This window comes from Canis aureus, chromosome 1 (genome assembly GCF_053574225.1).
Source record: "Canis aureus isolate CA01 chromosome 1, VMU_Caureus_v.1.0, whole genome shotgun sequence".
Classification (NCBI taxonomy): domain Eukaryota; kingdom Metazoa; phylum Chordata; class Mammalia; order Carnivora; family Canidae; genus Canis; species Canis aureus.
In genome coordinates this window covers 48,077,020-48,101,050 of record NC_135611.1, presented here as the reverse complement: position 1 = coordinate 48,101,050, position 24,031 = coordinate 48,077,020, and the positions used below count along the sequence as shown (strand labels likewise).

Below are 24,031 nucleotides of genomic sequence, written 5' to 3'. Positions count from 1 at the left end.
GTAGTAAACGATTTTTAAATGCCAAATAAACCCTTAACTATTAGAAAATTGGTCTCCCTTGGATGAAGGAGAAAATAAAAGCAAATTAATCTTGAAAGTAATGAGAAAGAGAATATTTTATGCCAAAATACACGGGGCACAGTTAAGGCTATAATCAGGAGAAAATAATGGAATCTAGCACTTTTAATTAAGAAATTAAGAAAAGGGGGAATCCCTGGGTGGCTCAGCGGTTTAGCGCGTGCCTTCGGCTCAGGGTGTGATCCTGGAGTCTCACGTTGGGCTCCCTGCATGGAGCCTGCTTCTCCCTCTGCCTGTGTCTCTGCCTCTCTCTGTGTGTCTCATGAATAAATAAAATCTTAAAAAAAAAAAAAAGGAATTAAAACAAAATTAAAAAGGCGTAAGGTTTAAGTTAATGACAAATATTTTTTAAATCAACAGGAAAAAAAAAATAGGAAGGCTATATAAATCTCATTGTAATTTGAAAGTGCCAATAAAATTGAAATACCCCTTGAGAAAAACTAATTAAAGGAAGCAAGAGCAATGGTTTGTTATTTAACGTTATGTAACTATCCCTCGGCAAGATGATGTTGGCCCTCACTTTTGCCATTTATAAAAAACCCAAAACCCAAACTCAGAGGAATAACTAATAACCACGTTTTATCCAGAATAGAAAGCATGATAGAGAAGGTATTCCAATATTCTTTCATATCCAGAAAGAAACCAAATTAAAAAAAAAGACAAAATATTTAATAGGCATTTTTTTACAATTGCAGTACAAATTATCACTTCAAATAAACATCACAGGGTTTTAATTGCTAGTCAGCCAATAAATAATTTTTGTAGCTTTCTGATAAAATTATTATAAAGCAAACATTTTTAATGCATTACTTTGCTTGTACTTCTACATCTGGAGAATTCCATCGTGTCTTGAAATTCAACAACTTTTAACTTTTACAGGAATTGCTTGAGCAGATGTCCTAATTTCAGTCATTTATTGGAACAAATTTTTTAAAATAGGCAAGAAGTCGGAGATTTTGTTGTTAAAGGGAATATAATTGGGGTCCTAGAGACAACGTTGAATTGTAAAGCTGTGTGCCTCAAATTCTCCACAGTGAACTGTATGTCCTGTCTTACAGAATGGTAATGAAAGAAATTGCAAGGCCTATAGGGTGGGGGTCTGGGGAGGGGGGGCACACAGAAAAACCAAAAATAAAAAACCCACAGAATGGAATCCCCAGTATGGCAGCTGCTCATTGTCCAGAATATTTAACCAACTCTGCTGCTAACCTAGGAAACTTGCCAACTCAGTAAAGCTCTGATCAAGAAATTAAATAAGGCAATTTCAATCGGCTTTTTAAAGAGTATATTGGTGTGTGAAACTTACATATGATCCTCTCAAAATCCAGTCTAGGAGTTTACTAAATATGAACATCCCCACTCAAATATTTGTTCGATTCTTTATCTTAAACTACTTTGAATTCTTATTGTGATCTGCCCTCCGAGGTCAACACAATTCTGTATTAATACTTAATGTCAAAAAAAAATACTTAATGTCAGATTCTTAAGAGCTACCTGTGTGATGAGCACCTTTCTTAATTAAACTTCCATTCACTATCCCATTTGTTGGCTATTTGCATCTAGAACAAAGAAGAAACCTGAAAATTAGGCCTATTTCCAGCTTTGCAAGCAACTGTTGTGTTATACATATCTACTTTCAAATTCACTTCCTTTTTGGTGGGAAAAAGAAGTGACAGAGGAAAGAACATTTGAATTATGAAATCTCTGATTCCATTCCCAATTGAACCCTCAATAGCAATGTGAATCCTGGCAAATTATTTAACTTCTCCAAGCCGTTTACCCATCTTGCATTCTTTCTTCTGCTAACTCTTCAAGAATGATGTTGTTTACTCATGTTTGTTAGAGAGGTAAACAGGATATAAAGTCCTTACTTACAGAAAGGATCCTCATCAGCTAAGGCCATCAACTCCATCTTTTTAAGACTGGTTGACTACATATGTTCATCCCTGTGGGTCACTAATATCTTTTTATCAGTTTTCAAATGAAATGTGATACATGTTGTGGTTTTTTTTGAGTGCCAGATTTTAATAATCTGCAGTATATCTTGACAGTGGCAAGGAGAAATAATTCTGAAATCCCAGAGGTAAAAAGAGAGTGGTATCCTGCCCAGGCAGGATGATGACTGTCACCCTAACCATTAGCATTTAGTGCAGGAATTCTCTGGTCACATTATGGATAATACAGAGTTGCTGCTATATGATTCTATGACACTAAAAACTAAATATGGTATGTGGCAAACTAAGATTTCACCAGTGGATTTCTTGTTGGCAAAAATATAGTATCTGCTTCAAATGGATTCTAGGCCTTACAACATTATTCTTAAAATGTAAAATCACATGGTGACGTCTTTCTAAAGGACCAACGAGGCAAGAAGTGGTGTTGCAAATGTATAGAAAAATGTATAGACAAAAAAATGAACCTAGTAAACAGATAAACAAACTCAAAACTGCTGCCTTGGAATTTCCTATATACAGAGGCAGGTGATACTTTCCATCCTGAGCCAGGCAGACCAGGCTAAATTAAATATTCTTCATAATGTAACAATAAGGACAGTATTACGTGCCAGTAAGAATTTTCACGGTTTGTGCTTATACTCAGTAGGGAATGTAAGGGGAGAAAGAAGCCATGAGGTTTCCTTTAATAGGAAAGAGCCAGTATATAAAAACTGGTTTAACTAGTACACCATGGTTCAAGGCTGCAGCATTTTATGGGGCATGCAGTAGCTAAGATGTGGTGTAGGTAGGAGTCTCTAGCCAGCTTAAGCTCCGGTTAAGCTAAGAGTATATGCTTCAGAACCAAAACAGTGTATGACACCATCTCCCACGTAACCAAGGTTACTATACATGTACATAAATACAAGGGCTCACGGGAATGTACAGTCAAGTCATTTGGTTGATCTGTTTGCTGTTTTCAACTCTGGCTTTGTTTTTTAACCTGGTGTCACAGTAGGCCAGGTACAGCTCTTAATGGTCCCAACCATCTTTCAAGTTTACACATCAACCTTCAGGTGGATCACCAAAAAGTGATACCAAATCTGCAAAATACAAACAAAATTCTAAAAAGAACACCGCATACACACATAAATTGAAAAACCATTTAAAAATCCAACGAGAGAGAGAGAATTTCGTGGACATTATCAGCCAGATTCCCTTTCCCCAAATCCATACCTCGAATCTAAGCAGAGGCTTCTCATGCCCCTGCAAGGAAATGGAAATGCACGAGCCTGGAATAAAACATATCGTGGTGACTGAATGATCATCTATTGACTAAGAGACACCATGTCTGTAAACTACACAAGAGTGACAGAAGTACAGATTTTTTTTCAGTGTGCCTTTAAACAGAGGTCTCTTTCCATGGAGAGGGAGCGGGGTGAGGCTTGGGGCTTCTCCCCAAGAAGGTTGAGAGATGCCTGAGGGCAGAAGGCACACGTTCTGCACGAGAGTGGCTTTCCAAGCATCCCCCTCATGTTTTTGCCAGTGGGTCAAACACCTGCAGCACGGTCCTCTTGTCCTTGTCACTGACTGCCATCCAGCCAGTGAAATCTTTCTGTCCGTGCTCCAGGGGCAGCTCCGAGGCCGGCGAGGCAGCAACTTGCAGTGGGTGCAGTGGGGCCGTGTGTGCTCTTTCCAGGCCCTGAGCCCCCGAGTCCAGTGGGTCAGAGCTCTTGGAAAGCCAGGTATTCTTCAAAAGGCTAGGGTGATGGAGAAGGCTCCAGAAGGGATCCTGATAGTCACCCAGAAGGGAGGCTGCCTCTGCCTGGGTCTCCCTGGGGCCCTCAGTTTCGGGGCTTGTGGCAGAGGAAGCACTGAGGCTGGCAAGTGGCGGCACAAGTGCACCCTGGTCGGGCAGGTGTGCAGGGGGCCAGTCGCTGCTTGGGGTGCTGCAGGTGAGGGCCTGGAGGAGCTGGCTGTTGCTCTGCAGCACCTGCAGGTGGAAGGCTGCGGGTGCCGATTTCTTCCTCCTCCTCGGGGGGGCCTGGGGTGCGGGAGGTGGCACCTCCAGGGGGGGCGGCAGGGCGGCTCCTGCCATGGGAGGGGCCTCTTCTGGTGCGGGCTTCCTCTCGGCACCCTTCCCAGGCTGAAGTGTCCTCGGTTTGGGAACAGGAGGGGTTGCTAGAGGAGGGGCGTCAAGGCTGGTCTCTGGGGGCCCGATCGTGAAATGGACCGTCTGCTGCCCAAACTGTCCTTCTGGTGACTCCGGCTAGGGAAAGGCAGGACAGAGAGCCTAAGTCAATCAGAAGCTGGCACTGGGGTGGGGGAGCGGGAGTCAGCACCCAGACAGTGTCAGCAGGGTAGCAGAGATGGGTCAAAGCTGACATCCAGCAAATTCGAGAGTTGAGAATATCTGGGGTGCGAGAGGGTGAGCAGGAAGGAGAGGGCACAGGAGGGACACCCGTCTATCAAGTACCAGTAGGTCCAATGAAATAGGAGCAGAAACTTTAAAATCAGGGCCACACAGCGAATTTTCTGAAACAAGTCTTTTCTTTGTTACCTTAGGAAATGCAGTTATGCTCTCCCTTTATTAAAAGTGAACCTCTGAAAACCATCTTCTCGGAGGCCACAGCTTGGAAAATACAGTGTGTACCATGCCGGGAGGGGGGAACTTATGTTGTTGGGGCATGAAGCTAATTGAATCCCTGATGGATCAGCGTGCTCCTTAAATCGTTGATATTTGAAATTATTAGACGGCAAATTTCACCCAGGAATGTCACCTCCTTGGTTCCGACCCAACACTATCAACAAAACCACCACGCGGTGCAAAAGGGAGCTTTTGTACTGAGGGAACCATTAGTATCTTAAAGCATCAGCATCTCAGCATTTCCTCGGGTTCTTTGGAAAACAAACTGCAGAAACCATCCCTTCTCCACCAGCCTTTCACCGAAACTCTTGTGCGGTGGCTGGGAAAATAAATCAATTTCTGCCCAGCTTTTAGAAGAAAAGATGGAGCAGGCACAGGGAAAAGGAGGAGGAAAGGGGTCTGCTTTGCAAGGAGGCGTGGCAGACGGACAGACGCGAGTCTGCCCCCCAAGTGGGGCAGGGGATGCAGAAAACACAGAGCAAGCGCCAAAGCCACACCGCACACTTCCTACGGCTGGGAAACGGCAGTCACTGCAGGGCCAGCCAAGCCATTACCGATGGTCCCATTACGAGAACACCGAGATCAAACGGAAGATCCAGATGTCTCTATAGGTGCCAGTCTTTGGGCTGCTACTGTCCTGACAAACTCATGTCTTTGAAGCAGCAAGCAAGGCTGAGAAGCTTGAGAGGGAGAGCAAAAAACAATCTGCAAGAAAAGTGGCAAGAGAAGCTGTCGAAACCCCAGCATCGGAGGAGGCCGCACCAGAGCTTGTCCACACCACGGTGCATCTACACGGCTAATCTGGGAACTGGTGGTTGTTTTTCCAGCGCACGTGAAATTCTGCACGCGGGCAAACGTGCACATGACACGGAGTTTCGCAGATGGGGAATTCCGGAGCACTTGGAGGAGAGCCTCCCACAGTGACTCCTCTTGGGGGCTCGGATAGAACATTTAGGAAGCGTGATACCTCCAAAGCTGTTTCATCGCAAGGAGAAACCCCCGTTTTTTCTGCTCAGCTAGAGCCAAAGACGCGGCGGGGATGTGGAGGAGGAAGCGGTGGCCAAGCAGCTTCCTCCAGGATGGGGCCGGGTCTGCGCCTCCTCTAGCCAGACACGGGAGCACCTCGGGAGGAAGAGGTTCTGCTGCAGCTTCTTACCTTGCCCGTCCTCCGCAAGGTTGGCTTCTTGATGGCAGGAACTCTGGGTGCAGGCCGACGGGGCAGCAGCGGGGCCGCCCCCGCAGGGGGCTCTGGTTTGGAAGGCCCTTGGTCCCTCAGGGCCGGGGCGTTTAGGGCTTCGCCTGGGGTGCCTGAAACACACAGCGGTACGGCTGAAGCGGGCAGGACAGGGCAATCCGCTGCATGAACTCATCTTTACACAGTCTACACGCTAAGGAGTAACGTGCTAAGGCAATGGATTTCCTTTTTTTCTAAAAAAAAAAACCCCAACCTTCTGAGTGCTGTCAAGACCAACCAGCTAGGTTTAGCCCCCAGCATCTCATGTTCACTTTCTCAACAGGGATGTTCTTCATGGGGGATTGGTGAGGCCCAGACATCATATGCAAAGTTTTATGTCTGTGCATTTCTCTGGCGAGGTTATCTGAAATTTCTCAAAATCTCAGCTAAGGGGGCGCTCAAGGGTTGAGTGTCCGCCTTTGGCTCAGGGTGTGATCCCAGAGTTCTGGGTTCGAGTTCCACACTAGGCTCCTCGCGGGGAGCCTGCTTCTCCCTCTATGTCTCTGCCTCTCTTTATCTCTCATGAATAAATAAAATCGTATAAAAAAAGATTCTCTCCCACCCTCTCCCCCACCACTCTCTCTATAAATAATAAATAAATAAGTGGAATTATATAATATATAACCTTTTGTGTTTATCTTCTTTTACTCAGCATATTATCAAAGTTCACTTGTGATAAAGCATATATAGGAGTAGTTCTTTTTTATGGCTGAATAATATTCTGTTTTATGATTACACTACATTGTATCCTTCTATCAGCTGGTGGTCACGTGGGTGGTTTCAGCCACACAATTTTATTTTTTTAAATAAAAACAGAAACCACTCACGATAGTGTTATCCTACAACAGTGTTTCCTGACCTCTTAATTCATGCCCTCCTTCAAAGTTACTTGGGATTCCAAGTAAGTTATATATCTTGCCTAAAAGCAAATAGACAGCAAGTGATTGGCTACGGTGTTTCAGAGGGCATGATCTCTTCTCTCCAAAAGAGATACTTGTACAAAATCAATACAAAAAAATCCCCTCAAAAATATTAGCACCAGCAATTTTGAATGTGATTATGATTAATATGATTAACATGGGTAAAGTGAAATAACAGCACCAAAAAATTAACAGGTAGTATGGTGAGGAAGACGTCCCTGCCTGACAGTAAAGAATTTATACTTGCTGCTGATTTCAAAAGTAGCTTTTGTGCCTAAAATAGGGAGGTGTCCCAAATTACCTCTTTTTATGGAGCTGGCAAAATGAGTTAGTGCCTGGAGCATTATTATCCTTTTCTAAAATTCATTTTTGTTTATTTCCATCTCTCCCTTAAAGCACTTCTTGGTAATCTTGGGGCTACTTCTATATACTTACTGAATTTTAAATATGTAATTTCAAATGGACAATAACATATTAGTGGAAGTTTATAAAGTGTTGCTAAAGGGTGTTTCCACTTTAATACTGCCTGCAGGGGAGAAAAAGTTACTTTCATTGGAGGCCCCTTCTAGTAGGAAGATGCATAGAAAAGACCAGAAGGGAAGTCCCAGCAGAACGCTCACCTCCTCTGGCTTCTAGGAGACATCGGATGGCTGCTTCTGCCTCCTGGGCATTGGTAGTTTTGATCTGCTTGACATTATAGGGTTTACTTATCCCCATCCTGGCTTTGGGCTTCAGCACAGAATCAAGAAGAAAGGCATTATTAACACAGGCAGGAAAACAGGCTCACCTGGTGCGCTCCCTGCCTACTGATCAGCTTGCAAGCCTGAGGTGCACGGCGCTCCTTCAGACGGCAGTTAAACACAAACTCCAACACAGAGCGCATCCCTCAAGCATCCTTTCCCCAGAAGCACGCTCATAGCAAGAAGACGAATGCAATAATTCAGAGCTGACAAGCCTCCTCTCCCAAACTGGGTGGTTACAGGTCTTTGTAAAGTGGATAAATCACTATCTATTTCATTAATCAGGCAAAAGCAGAAAGCCTCATCAGAAGCCACTTTTCCCACAGCTCAACAGTTACTAAAACACCTTCCACTTTTTTCTCAAATGTGCTTTTTCTACCTCTTCATCTTTCTACCTCTGAACCCAAACCTTGGGGTTGCCGATGACCTGCCATCAACCACTGAGGCCTGGTCATCCCTTCTCCTGCTGTCACGCATGACATCTGCCCTAGCCTCCTGGGATGGTTTGCCTCCACCCAGCACCCCGGCTTCACCTCCCTCACCTCCATTCCACCAAGCACCACCTCCCGTCTTCCTCAGCGGCTCATTGCCATCCTCTGGAACTTTCTACTTCTACAAGCCTCCCTGACTGTGGTTATTACTACTGTTCCACAACCGTGCTAAATTATTTAGGGCCTGTTACCCCTCTTCTTTTTAGCCTCTTCTTTCAAGACGACTGATCTGAATTTTTCCTACTTTGCCTTTTATTGAGCACTGCTCTGCACACCAAGGTCAAAGGTGCGCATCAGAAAGAAGCAGATGAGTCTGGAAACCAGCAGTCCCACCCTGCAGGGACACATGGGATTTTTCACCAAATAGGATTTTCTAACACTCTGTACAACTATGTAGAAACTCTCTAAGACCTGCTCCTGAGTTCTGGGTTTGAGACAGAGCTGGCAGGTAGGCAGGCAGAGGGTAAAGAGATGTAAGTCTATGTGTTTGCTGAGAAGAGGCAATCCCAGGGATCCCTGGGTGGCTCAGCGGTTTGGTGCCTGTCTTGGGCCCAGGGCGTGATCCTGGAGATCCTGGAGTCCCAGGATCGAGTCCCGTGTTGGGCTCCCTGCATGGAGCCTGCTTCTCCCTCTGCCTGTGTCTCTGCCTCTCTCTCTCTCTCTCATGAATAAATAAATAAAATCTTTAAAAAAAAAAAAAGTGGCAATCCCACACAATCTTAGGGGCTGAAGATGAACCATGGGGCAGATCCTTTGGGTTTGAAATGCCGGCCCATTTTGCTTTGAGGCCGAACTCAGAAGAACTCACTGCTTCCTGAGGTGCTCCTGGCAGAAGCTTTGCCGTCTGCAAAATCGAGTACTGCCCATGGGTGCCGGAGGAGATGGACACGTCCGAAGCCGACTTTTTCACCATTAAACCAGCTGGGAAAACCAACAAGGGCAGAGTCTCAATCTCAGCGAAGTCACCGGCTGCTTTGAGGCCAATTCCCAGCCAGCCAAGAGCCAGGCCAACCACAGATGCATTTAGGGGCTCAGCCCGTGCATGGCAGGTGGGCATTCACAGGGTTGATATTAAATTTCTCTTTTGATTCTCAAACAGTTTGTGCCTATTCTCTGGGAAGGATTATTTGCATGCAAACTTTAATCTAACAGCCTGGGGGGGTTTAAATCTGATACAAAAATCAATTTATTTTTAAGTGGTTTAAAATACACTACTGTTATTAGGAGCCAATTTTAAAAGTGGTTTGTAGGCAAAATCTAAAAAATCCCAAAGCAGGGAAATAAGTGATATTAAATTATACTTATAGTCATTAAGAAATCATATTTTAGAACATTTAGGGCACTTGGGCAGCGCAGTTGGTTAACTGTTTGACTCTTGGTTTCAGCTCAGATCGTGATCTCAGGGTCATGAGATCGAGCCCCACATTGGCTTTGCGTTCAATGAGGAGTCTGCTTGGGACTTTCTCTCCCTGCCCCTTCCCCCACTTGCATGTATTCTCTTTCTCTCTCAAAATAAATAAACTTAGGGCAGCCCGGTTGCTCAGCTGTTTAGCGCCGCCTTCAGCCCAGGGCATGATTCTGGAGACCTGGGATCGAGTCCCATTGTTGGGCTCCTGCATGGAGCCTGCTTCTCCCTCTGCCTGTGTCTCTGCCTCTTTCTCTGTGTTTGTCATGAATAAATAAATAAAATCTTTTAAAAAAAATCTAAAAAATAAAGGAATATTTAATGACACAGACATTAGATGAAAGACAAATGACCAAAGAATCTGGATACCAGTTTTGTAAAAACTAAATAGCCATGTGTAGCTACAGATGTATGCAATTAGAAAAAGGCTAGAAGTCTCGTGGTTAACAATTGTTATTTGTAGACAGTCAAGTGAATTTAAACATCTCATTTTCTATATTTATCTGTTTTTGCAAATTTCCACAATATGACGTAAAATTTACTTTTTATTTACTTATCATTTTGTTCTCTGGGTGTTAACTCAGAAAAGCAAAGAATATGCTTAAAAAGTCACGTGCTTCCAGCCTGCCAACAATTGCTCTTGGGACGTAAGCCAAGAGGAGCCCAACTGGGAAGTAAAGCCTGAGGGAAAGATCTCTGTGTCTGACTGCACTTTTAGGGTGGAGGGAGGAGTGAACAGAAGAGGTAAAACAGAAAGTACTAGACTCTCTATGAGATCAACACAAAAAGGAGCCTGAGGAGGGGAAGGCGGGGGACCCAGAGGCGGGTGTCGAGTGGCAGGAAATGGGTGGTTATTCCCAGCAGGCACGGTGGCAAGCCCAAAGCAGCAAAGTCTTACTTGGAGGGGGGGGTCTCTGCGGTGGGTGAGGTGGCCGAGGCCTAGTGGGAACCGACAAAGACCTGCTTGGAGAACGGTGCCGGAAATCCCCAACTGCTTCCAGCTCCTGCTTTAGCTCCACCAGGTCAGCGTCATCTGGAGGACATGGTGGAAGGTGAGTGACGTGGGAGGCGGGCCTCAGATTCGGGTCTGCGCGGAGCTGACCATGCAGGGGGGCTCCCCGCGGGGCAGGGCCCCCCTCTCTGCGGGCATGGGAGGGTGGGCGGGCGGGGGCACCCAATGCCTGCTTGGAACATGAGATGAACTGTGGACCAGCCTTCTGGTCCTGACATGAGAGAGAGAGAAATTTTTCCAAGTGTAGGGGTACTTCCTTCTGAAATAATGAAGGAGACTCACACAGAGGAGTAGAGGAGACAGCTGAAGACCAGAGTACCCCAGTTTTAATTCCTCACTCTACAACAAGACAGCTGGGGTGCCTGGGTGACTCAGTAGTTGAGTGTCTGCCTTTGGCTCATGATCCTGGGGTCAAGACCCGCATCGAGCTCTCCACAGGGAGCCTGCCTTCCTCTGCCTACATCTCTGCCTCTCTCTGTGTGTCTCTCATGAATAAATAAGTAAAATCTTATAAAACAAACAAACAAACAAACAAACAGGACAGATGTTTTGGAAGCTTAGGATATTCTCTGCCTCTGCCAGCAGGGTTGCCTGCCATCCAGTGGCAAGCTCCTAGTATGGAGCGTCCTTGCTCATCCATCAAGCCCCAAGTACCAAAACCCACTGCCTCTTGACTTGTCCTGCAAATACCTTCTAAGGCTAAGAGGGGGCGTGAGGAGGTGACTGCTTTGATTTATTACCTAAGTTCAGGAAAATTTCAGATCTTCTCTCTCCCACTGCAACACAGCCTGACTCATTTTATTTTGGCTCAGACACTCCACCCCTCACATTTCCAACAGCTCAAGCCCATGTATTTTGGAGCTAGGAAGAGGCAGGCTTCTCCTTCTAATGGGAATGCCTGAACCCCCATAGCATCATGGACATGACTTCTTGACATTCACCATCAAGCACCCTCATGCTGCTCTACTAGTTTTTCATTCAGAGAGGCCTTTGAGCACATGTGTGCACTCTGCTTGGGAGGATTCCTGAATGATGGCCATTCCTGCAGAAAAGGACTGCCTGCTGTCTGAAAAGCGTGTCCCTTCAGCCACTCCTACTCCAGGGCAGGAGCCCTTTGGATGTGCAGGGCACAGAACCACCTGGATGCATGGATGAAGACTGCTGCTTCCCGGTAGCAGTCCCCAAACTCAGCCATGCATCTCAGTCCTCCAAGGAGCTTCGTGACCTGCCAGTTTCCAGGATCCCAGTCCACCCCTGCCAAATCCACATCTCTATGATGGGGCTCAGCAACCTGTAAGTTTAAAAGCTCCCGCTGGCTCAATGTAGTCAGCCTACTAACCACCTTTGGGACCACTGTACAGTCAAAGGGGCTTAGAGGTGCCTGCACCTCTCCCAGTATATTACCTTCCCTGGGAAGCATCTCAATTCACTTTCACCATGTTCTGTGTTCTCAGCCACAGCTCAAAGGGTCCTGACATACTCTAAGCTCCTGAACCTGCTGAGCACAGCTTTCTTCCAGTGGGGGAGGGGGGACACAGTGGCCAGCAGCTGGAAGGCACTTGTGGCTGGAGCAGTCTGAGGCTAGAGCAGGCACTACCCTACTTTCCAGCCTATGAAATGCCAGCAGGTTTTAAAACTTATTCAGAAGGGCCATTATACCATATAACCTATGACTTTGGAGTTCAATCTGCAAGCCTTTCAGTCCCTCTTTGCTCAATCTCAAATGATAGAATGATGCTAATGTATGTTAATGTACAATAATGTGTTATATGAATGTAACCATACACCAGCACTCAAGACCTGATGGATACTTAGATACCTGATAGACTTAGAGGGTGCACTAAGTGAAATAAATCAGACATAGAAAGACAAGTATGATTTCATTTACATGTGGAATCTAAAAACAAAACAAACAATAGCCAAAAAAAACCCCAAAACAAACAAACAAACAAACCATTAAACCCAGAAACACATACAGAGAACTGGTGGTTGACTGGGAAGTGGGAGTGGAGGAAATAGGTGAAGGAGATTAAGAGATACAAACTTCCAGTTATAAAACAAAACAGTCACAGGGAAGAAAAAGATAGCATAGAGAATACAGCAATATTTTTTTCAACATTATAAGGTGACAGATGATAACCACACGTACTGCGTAATATATAGAATTATTGGTTTGCTAAGTTGTATACCTGAAACCAATATAACATTGTATGCTAACTATACTTCAAAAAAAAATAATTATGTCTCTCATGGGATTGAAAGAGAAACATTTTGGAGAGGAAAAACAGAATTAGAACTGTAAAACCAGTTCAGAGCGGTGGCCATTTAAACATACAGAGGAAATAGGAATTACTATAGATCTTGTGTGCTATAGGGGTACCAGTGGTTAAAAAAAAAAGAAAAAGAAAGAGAAAAAGAAAAAGAAAAAAGCACTACAGAAAATTGGTGTGGTGGTAGCTGGATCCAGGCCCAAAACCCAGTTTCCACCCACTTGCTATGACTTGTTGTTTTAGCTCTAGGGTGGGCACTTGATTCGTGGTATCACGTAATGTCCTGATGTTGAGAGAAAGAATCAACTCGATGCCAGAGGCTTTTTAGAAAAGGAAGGGCCAAGCTACCTTTGTACGTCGGGTGCTGCTTCTTTTTAGTGAGTGCAGGTGACTTGCTGGCAGACACCGCAGCCGTGGAGGCTTCAGAAAGGTTGTCCGCCCCCATCTCACCATCTGAGACCACAGACTGATTTAGCTCATCCACCAAATAGTCTTCGTCATCTTCGAGAATATCCCCTAGGGGAAGGAAATGTCATAGCACATCATCAGGATACATAGCAGAGCCTTTCAGCAGTGGGTCTGTTTCTTTCTTTCTTTCTTCTTCTTTTTTTTTTTTCCTTAAGATTTTATTTATTTATTTATGAGGGGGCAGGGCAGAGACACAGGCAGAGGGAGAAGCAGGCTCCCCTCAGGGAACCCGATGTGGGACTCAATCCCAGGTCTCCAGGATCACGCCCCGGGCTGAAGGCAGCTCTAAACCGCTGAGCCTCCTGGGCTGCCCAGTGGGTCTGTTTCAACATCTGGGCTTGCGGCTCAGCATCAGGATGTCTGCGGCACAGCTTTCTGCAGCCCAGAGGCGCCCACGTGTCAACAGATACAGGATCCCAATTCCACTCACACCTGAGACACGGGACTGTGCCCACAGCCCAGACATCCTCAAAAACCCTGTTCTCACTATCATGTCAGATGGCTCCAGGTCTTATTTACCCCTTCATGCCTTTGGCTCAGGGCATGATCCCAGGATCCTGGGATCAAGTCCCATATTGGCTTCCTAGAGGGAGCCTGTTTCTCCCTCTGCATGTCTCTGCCTCTCTGTCTGTGTCTCTCACAAACAAACAAATAAATAAAATCTTAAAAAAAGAAAAAAGAAAGAAAGAAAAAAAAGAAAATTTCATGCTGGTTGTCAGAACGTCTTGCCTGCTGACCTCGCCACAATGACCAAGAAGTCCTGGAGAAGAACTACTCACCCTCTGACTCATAGTCCAAAGTTGTGAAGTCAAAGTTTTCCTCCAGCAAACAGGAATTGGCAGTGGGAGACATGGAAGCCATGCTATCCCGCTTTCGGATGATCTCCTCTTGCAAACCTTTTAGCCAGTCCTTGGTCTTTGGTCTGATCTTCACTGCTCTGCCTTTTACCTGTGAGGAAGAGTGGCCATCTGAGGATGAATGCAGACATCAGAACCGCTCCCTTCGCTTTCAAAGGGCATCTTGCTCAAACTCATGCATGAGAAGCAGGCCAATCTTCATGTTTTGCTAAGAAAAGTTGAGAATCTAGACCTCAGGCAAGATCATGATAGCTCACCATTCAGTCAAAATAAAAGTTGAATTATCACTTCCAGCTTTTCATCCCATGTGAGTGTAAAACCAGGATATTATCAAAATGGGAAATATCTGTATCCATATTTCAAAATAAACCGTCTAAAGAAAATGATTGCAGTGCTCTCCCACCTGCAGATGTGAGCCAAGATGGACCCAGTGACTCAGTGGGATCTGCCCTCTAAAACTTGCTCTTCCTCCTAAATTCTGCAAGTGGCCAGGGAGACATTAGATATACTAATATCCTCAATGAGGACACCAGAAATAGACACCAGAAGGAAGAGTGCTAGCGCCTGCCCTCCTGTGGAGTCCACACTTTAAGGGACAGGTGAAGAGATGCCTTGACCATGTAAAAGCCCAAGGAAACAAGCAGCCCCCCACTCCATGAGTGACCAAGCATGACTCACCTTCATACCGTCCACGTCCAGGACGCTGAGAGCCGAGTGACTGTCTGCAAAAGTCACCAGCATTTGCCCTTGGTTGATCCTGGAATAAATGAGATATGCCAAGTCAACATCAAGAGCAGCCCGGTGGCTCTCACAGGTCCTGGCCAGAATACACACGACATGCTCCCAGAACCCTATGCCAGCCGGGGCACTAGTTACCTGACAAGAACAATGGTCCCATAATTGCCCAAGGTCTGCATGAGTTCTGTGCGTACATCCTCAGGAAACTCATTTTTCTCTTCTAAAGTTGGCGACTGGAGGTTGACTACAACAGTGGCATCGAGGGGGCCCTGGAAAGAGGACACTTCCTGGAACACCCTCTCTCGAGCACCCACATCGACTTCTTGAACTTCCACCTCCACGATCGCCAGCACGGGTCTGCATTAGACATGAAGGGAAGATGGGTGATGGTTAACTGGCTGAGTAGGTCCTGACCCCCAGAGTCCACTGGCAAGAGTGAACAACAATGACCCATGGTGTGGCCCTGGCCCAGCACCTGCAGCCCGGCTGTCCTGTCCTAGGATTTCCGACTCTGTCTTTGCCCAGCCTTAGCACTGTCTTGGCATTCTTACCTAAAGGATGATTTAGAGAAAACAGTGCCCTGTTAGCGGAGATTTTTTCTTATGTGGTACTTGCCAAGATTGCTGAGGATGGAGAGAAGTGTGAATTCTCCCTCTGCTAGGGGAACAAGCTTTTTGGACGGCTATTTGGCAACTGGTGTTAAGAATCTCAAGATGGGGACGCCTAGGTGGCTCAGTGGTTGAGTGTCTGCCTTTGGCTGAGGGTGTGATCCTGGGGTCCTGGAATCAAGTCCCTCTAGCTGGGCTCTTCCCAGGGAGCCTGCTTCTCCCTCTGCCTGTGTCTCTGCCTCTCACTCTGTGTCTTTCAAAAAAAAAAAAAAGAATCTCAAAGATGTCCATCTCCTTTGACCTACTAATTTCAATTCCAGGTCTTTGTTCTAAGAAAATGATGAGAGATTCAGACAAAGATTTATACACAAGGATGATTATTACAGCACTGTTGCTGAAAGGGGAAAGGGGAAACAATCTATCTGCCCCATACATGAGAGGTTACGGTGTAGCCATATTATCATATATTATACAACTAATAAGAACAATGTTGGAGAACTCTAGTTGACATACCCAGGAAAACAGGCCAGCAGGAAATAATGCAATCGTTATTGCAAGTGTGATATAGAGATGGGTTTACTTTCTTTACAAAAATTTAGGAAATCCTCTATTATGAAGATTCTGTAATCTCATCAAAGACATTTATAAGACAGTATTAAGTGGAAACAGAACAGAACACAAAACAGTAGGTCATAGGATGGTGACCTTTAAAAACAGGGAACACTGTGAAAATGGGGAGATGTGAGTGATAACCGATATTATCCTACCACAAATTTGTATCGCCATTGTTAGATTTTTGGTTTTTTGCGTTTAGAAGGAAAAAGAAGACTGAGGGAAATCTGACACAGGGATGTGCACCAAGTGAGTAGTTGTAAAAGCTGGTAGGAAACCTTTTGGGAGAAGCCGCACGTGCTATACAGGAAGCATCGCTGAGGAAAGCAGGTGCACACGGGCAGCACCCCCAGTGATGATGCAAACAGGCTACTGATACTCAGAACAACTGCATGGATCTGTAGAGAATGAGGCTGGCAGGAAAAACCCAGTCCCCGAGTTCTGATGCCATTTATGTAACATGCTTGGAATGACGAAATGATGGGAAGGGAGAAAAAGCAGCGGCAGACAGGTTAGGGACCAGGGGAAATGAGCAGGGCTATGAAAGGCGCCAGGAGGCATCCCTGTGGTGAAGGAGATGTTCTGTATCTTGACAGTGACATTGTCGCTATCCTGGTCATGGCCCTGTGCTACAGAAGGACAGGATCTCCTCACTGCGGGGCCTGGGAAAAGGGACCTGGGCTCTCTGTATTATTCCTTATAATCAGATGTCAATCTCTGATTACCTCCACATAAAAAGTTTAATTTAAAGATATGAATGTAGTAAGTAAAAAGGCAATGTAAGTCTGCATAGTATAATCCTAATGTTTTTATACGCATTTATATATAATGCATAGCTGCACATGAAGGTTACCATTTTGGTATAAGATCTTTTAACGTGCATGGAAAATACAGAAGACATGTAACAGACCATTGCAGCCACTGTCTCAGAAGGTGAACTATGGAGGGTTTGTTTGCATACATAGGTTTTCCCTGTCAATGACTGAGGTGCTTTGTTTTTTAATCAGAAAAATCCATTAATGTCTAAGATGCACCTCAAACCAGTGTGTCCAGATCCGTACCTCCCAGCAATCCAGTTGAGTGAAGGCTACTCTGTCCTTCTGGTTGCTCAGGCCAAACTCTGGGGTCTTCCTGAAATCCTCCCCGCCCCATCCTCCTAAAATCCATTCTCTCTCTCTCTCTCTCTCTCTCTCTCTCTCACACACACACACACACACACACACATACATACACCATCCAATCCCTCAGACAATTCTGTAGGCTCCACTTGCAAAATCTATCCAGAACCCACCACAGGGACACATGACCACCTGGTCCAAGGCTGGCACTGATTCTTCCCTTGCTTACCACACCAGCTTCTTCCCTGGCCCAGTGGGATAGACTCTCTTTGGCTGATTCTGTCAACACCTCATCAGATAATGCCACTCCTCAGCCCTAGTAAAACCCAATGTGTTCTTGTGGCCTGCAGGGTTCTTCCAGATGGTCTGTACTTCTTGCCCATTTCCTATGACTTCCTCTACTCTTTCTACTCCACTTCTGTTCTCTCAATTCCTGAATGTTCACTGCCTCCCTCCTCACCCTGGAATGCTCTCCCCCTGATGCCCCTCTGGCTCAACTCACTTCTTTCAGGTCATCATATCGTAAAGGCTTTCCTTGAACACTGGGTATTAAAAGAGCACCAACCCCTTGTCTGACTCTTATTACTATTTTTTTTCACATTTGTTTATTGTCTGTCTGTCCTTACTAGACAATTCCATGAGAATGTGGTCTTGTCTGTTTTGTTCACTGTTAATCTTCAGTGAACAGTATACAAGAACAGGGCTAGTATACAACACCCTTCAGTGTATATTTGTTAAGTGAACTGCTTCTTAAAGACACTCACTGAATTAGCAAACCTGAAAATCCTATAACTGGAGATTTCCCAAGGTTGGTTTCTAGGTATGTGTTTGCAACACAGCTTTCTCAAGAATTTAGGATATCTAAAGATTTAGACCTACTGGCTGACCAGCTATTCATCAACTCTCTCTCCTAATTTCTTTCCTTGTAGAAGTCGAAACTGACAGGCTAGTTTTAGGAGCAGCCATGGGAAGATCAAACCCTTCCTATTTCCATCCGAAAATGCCATTTTCTCTGTCTCTTTAAAGTTGTTCTAGAAGACCAATCTCTCTGTGGCTGGTGCCAGTGCACATTGAGCTGACCAACGCTTTTGCTGTGTTCTGTTGTTAACGCAAGATATGCAAGGCCAAACTAATAGCTCAGAGCATTTAAGAACTCAGAATCCAACACCCGAAAACCCTATGGCATTTGTAATAATAAAATATTAGGAAAAAATGTCACCAGTAGGTGAATGGGTAAATTCCATGGATATATTTAGTGTAATACTGGACAGCAATTACAAGAGAACGAGCCAGGTCTGTAATATCGACATGACTGTGTTTCAAAGATATTAAATAACAAAAAAGCAAGTTGCCCAATGACATCATTTATAGGAATTTAAATGACAAAATAGTATAGGGTGCATCTTTGAAGTTTTCATGAATGATGTCATTTTTTTTTAGTACAAAATACTAACACTGATTCATTCTTGGTGGTGGGGACACAGCTATTGGTCATGCTATTCTTGGTTCTTTACTATATTTCACACGTGTGCACACATGCATTCCGAGGGGGACAACACATCTGTTCTCTGTGGGGAGCAGCAGACGCTGCTCACCCCGGCACAGGAGAATGTGCCTGACGCAGTGAAGACCATACCTGTGATCAGATGCTTGTAGTTCTGCTCGGCCGTAATATTTGAGCACACCAGGAGACCAGCAATGTCTGACTGTGTTGTCAGCATCTACATCGTTGTCTAGAAGGTTGAGTTCTTCAGCTACTCACAGGGATTCCGATCAAGAGACCCACATACAACACAAACTGGTATCAACATATGGGAATGCGGACCGAGGAAGCTGTACAACAGGGATCTCGGACACAGACCACCACCTGTCTCACCCTCGTCTGCTCTAACCTGCTGGGCCGGAAACCATGTGGAGTTGGCCTGGGGTAGATAATCTATGTAGATTATCCAGTGATGCCTGTGGCCTTCCCAGTGGACAAACCAAGTGGGAAAGCAGACATCGTGGCTGTGGGGTTCCCATCCCAGGGGTACAGGGACACAGGAAGTCTGTACCTTTTATGTAGGCAAAGCCGAGGCTGAGGCCATCACTGTATCCTGGCCTCTCGGTGCCCCAGGGATGCCCACAGATGTCCAAAGACTGATCTGAATGACGTGATTCCCTGGCTTTGAAATCTCTGCAGCCATCTTGCCAGGAAAGCAGAGCTGCTTTATGTCTAGGTGTTCTGACTCAACTGTCCTTCCTAATTGGCCATCACAAATAATTCAAAATGTACTTGACCACTAACTGAGGAAAAAGCTCTTCTTTCCTGTGTTTGGCTCCTGTTCAATTCCGAATTGGGAGCCTGGAGCAGGTAAGAGTTTGGTGGAAGCAAACAGGAGGGATAAAGTGCCATGTGTGGGCAAGGGGAGACATACTGGACCAGAAGAGCCGTGGCCTCTCTCCTTGTTGTCCACCCAGAACAGAAGGCAGATGGGGTGGTGTTGCGGGGGGTGGCGTTGCGGGGGGTGGCAGCCGTGATGCAGGGGCGGGGAGAGCCAGAGGGGAGCTCCCCAAAGCACAACTTCCAAACCATAGGGGCCAACAGATGGAATGACTTTTCTATCGTTTGGGGTCATCAAGAAAGTTGTTATTTATACCACAAAGAGTGCTGTGCTGAATGAATGTGCAGACTTCCCCTCTACGCTATCGATCACGCCCTCCACCAGCTCTGAATGTGCACACATCTCACGCACCTGTTCTGTCAAAAGAGTGCCTCTTCCTCCACCACAGGACCCGGTCTGTCCAGGCGGGGGTGCGACATTTGTCACTTGTGTCGTAGGCAGCAGAGCCAACGTCATACTTGTAGGTAGGTCCAAAATTAATAGCGCCTTCGTGAAAGTCTTTAAAAATCTATTAGGAGAAAAGACCAAGACCAACTTGGTTCTAGATTCTGTACATAGTATGCAAAACAACAAAAAATAAGGAAGCACATTCCCAAGTGCCCCATTCCTAAAGACACAAAATCGACATTATAGTTGCAAATATGTCTCAAAGTGAACATGTGTATGCTATTTAATTAGCAAGAGAGGGATGATTATTGATTCCACTGACTGACGCACCACCCTGGGAACTCCCACCCACCTTGGGGACCCGATGCCCAACTGTCCCCTTGTCAGTGCCCCAGAGACAGTGGAAGGCACAAGGCAAGTATCACAGGGGCCCCTCCACTCAGCCCCAGACCTAGTACATGCCTGGGTAAGCCTAAAAGGCCCTTGTTGGTATTTGCTAACTAAATGAATTGAGTAAATAGAAGCGCAGGGGGACGCCTGGGTGGCTCAGCAGTTTAGTGTCTGCCTCTGGCTCAGGGCGTGATCCTGGAGTCCTGGGATCGAGTCCCAAATCAGGCTCACTGCATGGAGCCTGCTTCTCCCTCTGCCTATGTCTCTGCCTTTCTCTGGGTCTCTCAGGAATAAATAAAATCTTTAAAAATAGAAGCGCAGGACCGAAATGGAACTGTTTCTGGTTAGCTCTAGATCCAGCCCTGGTGCTGTGAGAAGACCCTGGAACAGACACCTAATTCTCTCCATGCATCTGTGGAAGGATGTAGACAACACTGGTTGGAGGAAGAAAGAAAAACCTATTCTAGCAAGGTATGCTGTGGTTACTTTTCCATCCGGCCACCCCTCAGCGATGTCGTGGCAGGGCTGAGTGGGAGGTGAACAGAACATCTCAAAGAATGTGTGAATCTGGCTGTAGGAGAGACCTTAACTCTCCTAGCTCCACGCACTGAACCAGCCACATTTTCAAAAGGTAAATGGAGTGCAGGTGCTATGAAGCTAACAGGCACTGAAAAGCGCAAACAGTATTAGGTGGAGAACATAAGCTTCGGGTCATCTGGAAGCTGACCAGTGTGACTGTGAAGAACTGAGGGCAGACCCCATCCTGAATCTTTCCTATTATGTCATGGTCTAAGGAGTCACTAAAAAACTGCACATGGTGGGATGCCAGGCAGGCTCAGTCAGTTGAGCGTCCAACTCATGGTCTCAGCTCAGGTGATGATCTCAGGGTAGTGAGATCAATCTGGCATCGGGCTCCACACTTAGTGGGGATCTGCTTGAGATTTTCTCCCTCTCCCTCTGCCCCTGCCCCCACTCATTCTCTATCTTAAAAAAAAAAAAAAAAGAATCTTAAAAAAAATTGCACATGGGTCATGTAGTGGATAAAATATGAGCTCTATAGTTTGACAGTCTTGGATGGCATGATGGCTCTGTGTACTCACTGTGTGACCTTGGACTCATCTGACCTGGGCCTAAGTTCTTTTGTTTATTGAATGGGTGTAATACCTAATTTGTAGGATGGTCTTGAGGATTATCCACCCAAATTGGTACATAAAGTATATTCAGTATTGTTATAATTTGTTAGTGTGCTTACCAATGAGAAACCGAGATCTCACCAAAATAGAGTACTTTGAGTGTCACTCGGTGGTTGACATTGTGAAGTCCGAAGGAGGAAGAGACAGCAAACCCACCCTCCAACTGCAGAGCACAGATTCTGGTGTTGGCAGGGAGTCTTCTGCTGCCATCACCTCCTACGCTGGCTTTTGTGCTCACCAGCTTTCCACAGAGTGACTGACAACCATTCCCACCAGGAGCACACCTGCCCTGAATGCAGCCCGTTGGAGGGGGACCAGGATGTGTGTGTGAACACACGCTCACGTTTCTCTGACTTCAATGCCTGAGTCTACTGAATGTTTCGATGTTATTCCAGAGTGGAAAAGCTGTTGAGACCTATCATAAGAGCACAACTTACTTTTCCACTTGATTTCTGTAGCTGTAGCTGATCAAACTCCAGAAGTTTCTTCCAGTCTTGGCGTTTGACAAAATAGAAGACTTCTTCATAAGTGAGATCAATGCGGTAGTTGAAATCGCCACACCAAAACACGTAATCATGAGAAAAAATGTTTCTTCCCTGTTAAAGAAAATCACAGTCGTTCCAGCTCATCTTGCAAAGAAGGTGGGCAAGGGGAGGAAAACTCACCCTGCAGATGATACATTTCTTAGAATGTTATTTAAAAAATGACTTCCAGTAGAGCACCTCATCTCTCAATCCCATATACCCAGTGCGGGGCTTTTATGTGGCTTACTTCATTTTAAATGATGGTATTTTTTAGTGGTTTGGAGAAAGCTCATATCTAACTGGGAAGCATGACCCCCTTCTTCACTGCGGCCCAGCTCTGTGATCGGGCTGTGCTCCTGCTTTTATCAGGTCTACATCCAAAGAAGAGTTGCCCAAACATTCTGTGTTATGAGGATCAGGCTTAAGAAAATAAGTTAAAATGCTCAGAATGTGCAACTTTGCAAAATGTCATGGATTTTATCCATTTTCATCGTGTGACCTGTCCTATTCTTCCCTCCTCTGCCCTGTCTAGCCCACCCTGAGCCAGCAGTCCCCCAGCACAGCCCTGGAGAGCGTGGGATCCTTGCCCGCCCTTCCCTGCCGTGAATCACAAGGACAATGACAGCAGCCACAGCATATCACCCCTATCATCCACCTACGTGTGCTGGGCTCTGTTCTGGGGGCACACTGCCCTCACAGCAGTCCTGCGAAGCATGCACTATTGGCTCTCCTTTGGATTAAAAAAGTTCAAAAAAACTTGCTAAAGTTATCACTAGCGCATAATAAGTGCAACATTTGAACTCAGGTCAACCTAAGTCCGAAATCTGTTTCTTTTTCCTTGTGTGGCATTTCCACTCTCTGTAACCCATAACAGTAATCTAGACAGAATATTAAAATGATCACAAGCAAATAAATGAGTGTGCAGAGCACTGTTGGCCAGTAGAACTTTCTGCAGTGATAGAAATGTCCTCCATCCGCACTGTCCAGAACAGGAGCCGCCAGCCAGAAGCAGCCACATGCAGCCACTGAGTGACCATCAAAAAACATGGCCAGTGTAACCAAGGAACTCTTTGTTTTATTTCATTTTAATTAATTAAAATTTAAGTACCTGCTTGTGGCTAGCGGCTAGTCTACCAAAGAGCACAGGTGTAGAGTATTAACCTATAGGTATCCTTGATATTTCTGTTGGGGGGAAAAAAAACTATGTTAAAAGCTCTTTGAATATTTTGAATGTGTCCAAAGTTGTTTACTATTTCAAGATAGCACTTTAAGTGAGAAGGGCTGGACTTTTTTTTTTTTTTAAACTAAATAGACACACAAAGAAAATAAGCATAATGTCCCATGAAGTCTAGAAGACTTCACGTTGTAAATTTCCCAACTCTACTTGTTTCTTCTTTAATTCAAGAAATAAAAACTAGAGCAAAGATTACAGCACTTCTTATTGAGAATGAAAGAGTTTTTGCCTTGAGTACTGGTGCAGCCCAGAAAACAGGAGGTCAGTTTTACGGGATCTATCTGGCCTCACACGGAGGACATGACCCAGCCAACTGTTACAGACAATGTGGCAAAAAGAGTTGGCCGCCCCTAACTGCAGGGAGACAGGTGGTTCGCAGCAGGCTGACGGTGTGCAGGTGACATCTCTGCACAGGAATGAATGACAACATCTGAATCTGAATCTGGAAAGACGCCCCGCTGGCTTTGGGATGGAAACCCCCGCCGCCAGTAGAGGGCAGCCTGGCGCGCGTTGTCGGCAATCTGGAGCCCAGGTGGGAGGATCCAGGGCTCCTTGGTCCTGAAGACACAGGTTTCAAAATCCAGCTTCCTTATCTGAGCTGCAACAGAAGGTATGTATGAAGATCATGAATCTTAGGAAAAGCGAGTCTAGTATCGTGTGGGCTCAGAGGTTCTTCACCAGCATGGATGTACCATGAACAGTGAATGAGAAAATCAGAAAATGCACAAAAAAGCAAAGAAACTGTAGGATGCAGAGGGACATTCAGGAAATGTGCAGACGTGGGGCACTG

General features: G+C 45.6%; 1 protein-coding gene and 1 long non-coding RNA gene across 5 annotated transcripts in view; one reads left to right on the top strand and one right to left on the bottom strand.

Moving 5' to 3' along the window:
- Positions 1-725: 725 nt before the first annotated feature.
- Positions 726-24,031, bottom strand: part of SYNJ2 (synaptojanin 2) — a 98,499-nt gene continuing 75,193 nt past the window's right edge. Inside the window, exons 16-27 of one of the 3 annotated variants that reach the window (XM_077898377.1) lie at positions 21,921-22,079; positions 19,865-20,021; positions 18,766-18,883; positions 14,930-15,148; positions 14,732-14,810; positions 13,976-14,144; positions 13,077-13,244; positions 10,345-10,479; positions 8,850-8,962; positions 7,431-7,539; positions 5,813-5,964; positions 726-4,278 (exon numbers count right to left, since the gene is read on the bottom strand). In XM_077898377.1, the coding sequence (XP_077754503.1) occupies positions 3,541-4,278; positions 5,813-5,964; positions 7,431-7,539; positions 8,850-8,962; positions 10,345-10,479; positions 13,077-13,244; positions 13,976-14,144; positions 14,732-14,810; positions 14,930-15,148; positions 18,766-18,883; positions 19,865-20,021; positions 21,921-22,079 (2,316 nt within the window). In that variant the 3' untranslated portion in view covers positions 726-3,540. The other 2 variants (XM_077898379.1, XM_077898378.1) reach the window with 2 other exon arrangements.
- Positions 10,123-23,441, top strand: LOC144314358 (uncharacterized). 2 transcript variants are annotated; one of them, XR_013380197.1, is made up of 3 exons: positions 10,123-10,498; positions 20,639-20,761; positions 22,540-23,441. It is a non-coding gene; the product is annotated as an uncharacterized LOC144314358 (long non-coding RNA). The 2 variants fall into 2 exon arrangements; XR_013380191.1 differs by lacking the exon at positions 10,123-10,498 and adding an exon at positions 10,830-11,751.